General features: G+C 45.9%; 1 protein-coding gene across 1 annotated transcript in view; it reads right to left on the bottom strand.

Annotated features, from left to right (window-relative positions):
- LOC104515240 (reticulon-1-like) overlaps positions 1-886 on the bottom strand; it is a gene marked incomplete at its 3' end in the record, with an annotated part of 5,816 nt that extends 4,930 nt beyond the window's left edge. Inside the window, 1 exon segment of the mRNA XM_010159146.1 lies at positions 157-886. Within this exon segment, the coding sequence (XP_010157448.1) occupies positions 157-634 (478 nt within the window).
- Positions 887-7,221: the final 6,335 nt, after the last annotated feature.

A 7,221-nucleotide genomic window follows, 5' to 3' on the forward strand; every position in this document is an offset into this window, starting at 1 on the left:
GAGCAGAAACACCTCCAGCCATGCAGACCCATTCATGTCTGCTTGCACCCCTCAGGCCCACCCCACAATGCCACGGTAATTCTCCAACATGCAGGGCTACAATTATAAACACGCTCTGAATACCAAAAAAAAAATGGTGCCACGCACTAGCGTTACCTGTGCCAGAGGACGGCGGTGTGACAGACCCTGGGCTGTCATCTTCTGGCTCTGACACCGTCACTGTTGGCACCACCTCATGGCTCGGTTTCAGGCCAGTCTCCGGTTGAGTCGGGCTTGACTCTTTGCTGGCAGATTCCCCAGCGCTTTCTATCTCGGTGAGAGTGATCTTGACAGGGGCTGTAACCACAGAGGCACTGTGCTCATCTCCAGACTTTGTGTCTTCAAGCGGGTCTTGCTCTTTGGCTGCCTTCATGCCTTCTGAAGCCATCCACTGAGTTTCAGCAGGGTGGCTGGACATGGTGGGCATTCCCCGGTACTTGTCAATAAAGCCTGGGCTGTCATCTTCTGAGTCAGAGTCATGTTTTTCTTGACATTTTATTTCTTCTGATCTACTTATGTCCATGTATTTATAAGCTTCTACTTTCATGGGATCTGCTAAGCTTTTATCAACTTCAGTAGACTCTGCAGGAGTCATCTCTATTCCTGAATCCGAGCTAAACAAGCCACGCGACTCAAACCCAGTCACATCTTGAACAGGATGCCCCAGCGTGTTAAACCCCTCTGTGCTGCCCGAACAGGGAATGGGGCTGTTTCCCTGCTGATAAATGCTCGTGAAATAGGTGGAGTCCCGCGGGGTGGTGTAGTGGACGTCCGAGATCAGAGAGGTGTAGAAGGAGCTGTCGCCCCCATTGGCAGTGGAGCCATAATCAAAGAGGTGGGATGAGGCTGTGACACCTGAAGCAAAGACACAAAAACGATGCTCAGTGAGAAGTGCCTGCCTGCATCAACCTTTCTGCAAATCTGTACTCACTCCCCACTCATTTTAGATTTGGTTTGTGTACCAGGCTTGGCCTTGCTTGCAAGCTTTTTGGGACTGTCTCTTACCATACCTTTGGGCAATACAGTGACACATCTGTCAGATAGGGCTTCCAGCTGCTGTTGTATCTTAATGATCCTGAGAGCTGCTAAGAATTCCTGGTCAATGTGTGCCCAGCCTGTGCATATAAACCTCCAGCGATGACAATCCCATAACCTCCCTCACAGTCTGACTCAGAGGCTCACCACCCAATATCCTTAAAAAAAAAAAAAATCTCATGCCCAATAGAAAAACAATCCTGAGCAAAAAGATTTATTACTTTTTAGTACAGAGAAATGGAGGAGTTTCTCCCTGAGGAAACTTTTCATTGAGAAAAAAAATTGTGCTGGATAGAAACTGAGATGGAAAGTTGGTAGGCAGCTTCAGATTTCGTTCTCTCTTTTAAGAGTAGCCACCGTAAACTTGTGAAACGCTGGTGCAGAGACTAAACATCCACATTTAGTGATTTTCATATGCCTTGTGTTCATCATCTACAAAGCATGCCGGCATGAAAGTGGTTAAACCTCTACCCACGCCCATGCATCGTTTTCATACACCGCCTCTAATTCCCCGTCATGCTTCCAGTTCCTGGGGATGACGCTAATTAAATAACAAACAATGGCCACTGTCTATCTGCAGCATTAATATAAAGCACAGCTTGATGACGGGAACAGCGAGATTCCCATGAGGGAGGTGGGGAGACACGTTTTTATAGGGGCTGAGGGAAGGGGGATGCAGAGGAACAAAGCTAGTGTCTGTAGGAGATGGTGCCTACAGGGGGGAGGTAGCCTGTTAACTGTTTGTGCAGTGATGCACAGTGCATCACAGGGGCTGGCTGGCTTTCTCCAACCTCTGCTCATCCCCCTGCAAGGGATGTGGAGCACCTGACCTGCTTGACATGTGCCGTGTCATAGAATCATAGAATGGTTTGGGTTGGAAGGGGCCTTAAAGATCATCCAGTTCCAACCCCTCTGCCATGGGCAGGGACACCTTCCACTAGACCAGGTTGCTCAAAGCCACATCCAGCCTGGCCTTGAAGACATCCAGGGATGGGGCATCCACAGCTTCCCTGGGCAACCTGTTCCAGTGCCTCACCACCCTCTCCATGAAGAATTTCTTCCTGATATCTAATCTAACCCTCCCTGTTTTCAATTTGTACCCATTACCCCTTGTCCTGTCACTACAGGCTCTTGTAAAAAGTCCTCTCCCAACACCCTTGTAGCCCCTTCAGATACTGGAAAGCTGCAATGAGATCTGCTCGGACCCTCCTCCAGGCTGAACAAGCCCAGTTCTTGCAGCCTTTCATCATAGCAGAGGTGCTCCAGCCCTCTGATCATCTCCGTGGCCTCCTCTGGACTCGCTCCAAGTGGTCAATATCCTTCTGATATTGAGGGCTCCAGAGCTGGACGCAGTACTCCAGGTGGGGTCTCACCAGAGCAGAGTACAGCACAATGCAAACTTAGCAGTAATCTTAGAAGGACGTTGCTGCAGCTGCAAAGCTAGAAACTGGGAAACATCAGCATGAAAGCTCCTAAGCTACTTGCATTTGGTTATTTTCTCCTTCCACATATATAATGATACCTCTTCTACCATCACAACTATTTTTTCCCGCAGCCCTCCACGCATTAGGCACATGCAGCTCACTGAGGGAAAAACTGAAGCAATTTTTCCCCCCTAACAATGTCCAGTGTGTAGCTGCAGGCTTTCTTTTATTGAACAACCTTGCTGGATTAGACATGCACAACCCAAACCCTGCACAAAGGCAGAATGACCATTTCCCTCACCATATTTCTGCATTGCTCAGTTGCAGTGATGACTTGGAAGCAACTTCTATGTCCCACCTTTAGGATAGCAACAGCATGCTCCTCCTTTTACAAAGGGAAACCTGGTAGCATAGGGAAAAAGCAACCCAGAAGTGCTCCATCTTGCTTTTCAGCCTATGCTATCTGCTCCGGTGTGACCATCCTCACCGACTGCGGGTGCTGCTGGTCCCCTGCCAGTCCTTGCCGCTAATCTCCTACTGCACGCACGATGCTGCCAGCGGCTCCGTCCCCACACCCTGAGAGCCCATGGCCAGGGACTCGTGGCAGCTGCCGTCGCCATATGAGAGCATAGACCAAGGGGTGCTCTAGCTTGTGGGTGAAAAATTAGCATCACATTCCCAGTCATTCCTTCCCAGCTTTCAGTTTGCTCTTCTCACTGTTGCTGCATTGAACTTCTCATGCAAATATTTATGAACAAGCCAAGATCTTGTTTCAGAATGGTGAGGGTCACTGCAGAGACCTTTCCTATGCATGTGAATTTGGACACTTTTCCTCTCTATGTAACTTTACATTTACCTACTCTAAATTTCATCTTCTGTTTTCCTGCCAGCTCACTTGGGGCCGCAAGATCTTTCTGCAGCTTGCTGCAGGCAGCTCTCACCCTCACTGCTCCCAACGGCTCAGTCTCATCAGCAAAGCTACACGAGAACAGAGCCTAAGCAGAAAACCACAGTGAAACCAGAGCAGAGTAAGGGCTAAGCTGGGCTGCCCAGCACCCACATCAGGTCCTACCTGAGGTCATCCAGTGCCTCACAAGGACAGCTCATACCCAAAACACATTTGTAAATGATCAGTAAGCAAAAAGGGATAAGTTCTTTTTCTTGCAAATATTTTTTCTTGCTGAACTTGCCTTTTCGAAAATTGTCCATAAACAGGCTTGGATTTTCACAAATGTGTTGGTTAGCTGGAATTATCTGATGTATTGTTTATGCCAACATATTTCAGGCTGTGAATTGCTGACTCCAGGCTATTCATGCCTGTTGCTGCCAGTATCTGCTGTTTGTAATTTACTATCTGTGCTGGGTGAGTGGCTGTCTAAATCACGGGGTTTCAGGGCTGTTCTTTCATTAGATGTTTCCTCAGTGCCTACTGGGCCTGATCCAAAGTCCACCGAACTCACTGGAAAAATCCCACAGATTCCGAGTGCTTTGGATAAGCTCAAGATGGCTGTGCATCACTTTCTGCTCCTGGTGCTCATGAGAAATGCACCATCACAACACCATCCCTGAACAAAAATCCATTTCTACAAATATCCCAGGACTGCTAGTAAAGAGGGAGCATAAACACAGCCAAGGGAGATGGAAGTCGCCTTCAAACCAATATTAATGAATGCAGTTTGCAGCTTTCATTTCTGCTTTGTCCACAGTTTACGTGAGCCCGATGCACATGCATTTGCAGCACTTAGTAACGCTGATCAATAGAGCAGTGGAAAGGTTTCTAATGCATTTGTGTCAGGTGCTTCATAGCAGGAGTTATGGCAAGCCAGGAGAGCTCGCAGGACAGCCACGGTGATAGAGAGCCTGGGAAAGTGTCATCCTACTCTTTGTTACTCATCAGCAGAAAGAAAAAATAGCCCTGAAATAGTAGTTGAAAGAAACATCACATTTTCAAATAGTACAAAACCAATGCTGTAGCAGATGTTATCACAAGAGTTGCTTTAAAATGGGCTCACTGTTGATCAAAAACTTTTCCCCCCCCTGCAGCGGTTTTGCAAATAATGGTGAAAAGAGAAAACGTGTTTCTTAATGGTGTTCAAGGCAAAGACAGAGTTAAAGGGTGTGTGAGCACACCTGTGCACGCGTGTGAGTAGAGAGGGGGTTCACTAGCAGGACATAGAGGGATCCCAACTCTCAAGGCAACTGTAGAGTCAAAAGCACTGAAGACAGCTGAAATTGCCTAATCACTAGGATTTAATGCAACTCTCTATTTCCACAGGGAATGATTTAAAGCCATTGGTAAAGCTGCCTCTTGTTTAGGAAGTGTGAATCTATCAGCTATTAGAGTGGCTATTAAAGACATGGAAACCTGTAATAGCTGAGCAGGTTTTTGCTGAAGAATAGTGTATTCAGAGCCTGGTGATTAAGCAATGCCCTGTCTGACTTTAAGTTTATTTAGTTCAATATCCGTGGGAAGGAGAAGCCTTGAATAGTGCTGGTAACGGATGGCAGCATCAGGTCTGAATTTTCCCTTGTTACAAAGAGTTGTTTTTTTCAATCTTGATTTTCCTCAAATGTGCCCAAAAACTTGCCTGCCAATTTAGGTAAAGCAAACCTATTCAGCGCCTGAGAGCAGCAGTCTTGCTTTCTTGTAATAGGAGCCCTCGGGAAATAATTTCACTTCCTGTGACCAGTTAAGAAGTAATGGGTCTGATCTAATCATTTCGAGCACAGCCGAGATGCTCAGCAAGTTAACGTGTGTTTTCCTCAACTGTAAAGAAAAAGAAAAATTGAAAATAACTGTTTTGTTTCCTCAGAATAAGTCAATGCTCCAGAAATCCTCTCCTACAGCGTTGCATTTAGAGCTATTTAGCAATTGACACAGGAAATAATTTAGCAATCTCTGGTTCTGCATAGAGTAACTCTTAATTTAAGAAAGGCAGCTGAAGTCCAGTTTGGATCAATGCAAGCTGAAACTGGGAGAGGAAACCAAAGGTTAGCTGAGGATCATAGACAAGAAAAAGAGGTAATTAAAATAAAACCTATTTTTGTTTCCCAACCAGAGTATGCTCAGTCTTCTTCAAATTGATCAATTGAAAATATTGTGTTCAGTTCTCAATAAAATAACCAGTTTCCACATTAACTTGCCTTTCTTAATCTTCACATACAACTCTGGTGACCTTCAAGGGCGCAGACAGACTGCCACAGAAGGACATGAATTTCAGTTCTGCAGAACAGCTGGCAGCCCTGCAACGTGAGGTTCAGTATTTATTGTCAGTGATTCGGTCAGAATTATCAATTTTTCAGAAGAGGAGAGGAGGAACTATCTTTAATTAGATGATGCTATTTTTACAGCCTGGAGCTGCATTGAGAAGAGGAAGGATCTTTGGTTGCAACTGGAAGAATCAAGGTTTCAGCGACCTTTTCAGACAAAAGCAGAATAGCATGAACAAACAGCTTCCGAGAAATTCCTCTAAGTCTTTTAAACAGTTGGTTCTGGATTTTGCTTTGGATATTGAGCCTCAGGAGCCATCAACCAGCTACCCCAGTGCTGCAAGGCTGTTAGCTCCCAGGAGCAGGGGTCTCCCCAGCTCTCTCCCATGTCCATGCAGATCACAGCTTCCTGAGAACAGTGTCCAGCTGTCCTGCTTGGACAGTCCCTGACCTTCTGTAATTTATGGGCTAGAGGGAATATCGAGTAAAGTCCCATAAACAGGGGAGCACTCTATTTTGACTGGACCCAAATGATGCTAGCAGGTCTCACAGGACACATCGCTCCCAGACCCAGTACCCTTTAAGTCTCATCCAGAGATTTCAGATAACAGAGACCAAAACTAAGCAACGAAGATTTTCCAGCACAGCGACTTTGCTCTGACACAAGACCCCTAAAGGCTCTGCAGGGCTCAGGGATATGCAGTGACTTCCCTTCTGCACTCACTAAAGCCTGGGTCTTGAAAAGATATCCTACATTGTCTTAAAGGCTCAAGGAGTTGAGTGCTTTGCCAAGCCTTTTATTTCATAATTAACCTCTCCCTTCAAAAGGCTGATTTCATACTAAGGCTGACTGTCCAAACCCAAGGAGCCATCATGGTCTCCCATGGCACCTGACAATGGTGCAGGAGAGTCCCATTGCCCAGAGTCTGCCACCACTTAAACATCTGTATCTGGAGATCAAACCACAATTTGGGGTCCTCTCTGATGACCAGCACAGACCAGGATACCCAGTCCCACGCCAGCAGCTTAGACTCCAGCCTTCCTTCATTTTTACCATTCATCCATGGTCATCAGATAGATGTAGCTTCCTGCTTTCTTCCAAATACACAGGAGAAGTAGGTATGAAACAGTCTTGCCCTTTCTGTACCAAACATACAACTCTGTCATCAGCCACTAGCAGCAAGCCTGTGCTCAGCCTAGGCTTCTTTTTATTCCTAACATATCCTTTAAAAAGAAAAAAAAAAAGGGAAGGACTTTTTCCTATTCTTTTGACCCCAATACATGACATCTCATTGTTTTTAGTTTCCCAACTCAGTTACCTTCCTTCTTAAAACTCACATTATACTGCCTTACTATGTTCTCATCTGTAGTCTTACACAACTTTATACAGATGTTCAGTGTTTTATCGCATTTCCACATCTCTGTACAGTACCCAGGTGGACCAGCAGTCCCAAATCTATCTCCAAATTCAAAGCACACCCAGTCACCTTCGCTCCTGTTTCTTCTTCTCTGC

This window comes from Eurypyga helias, unplaced genomic scaffold (assembly GCF_000690775.1).
Source record: "Eurypyga helias isolate BGI_N326 unplaced genomic scaffold, ASM69077v1 scaffold3879, whole genome shotgun sequence".
Lineage (NCBI taxonomy): Eukaryota > Metazoa > Chordata > Aves > Eurypygiformes > Eurypygidae > Eurypyga > Eurypyga helias.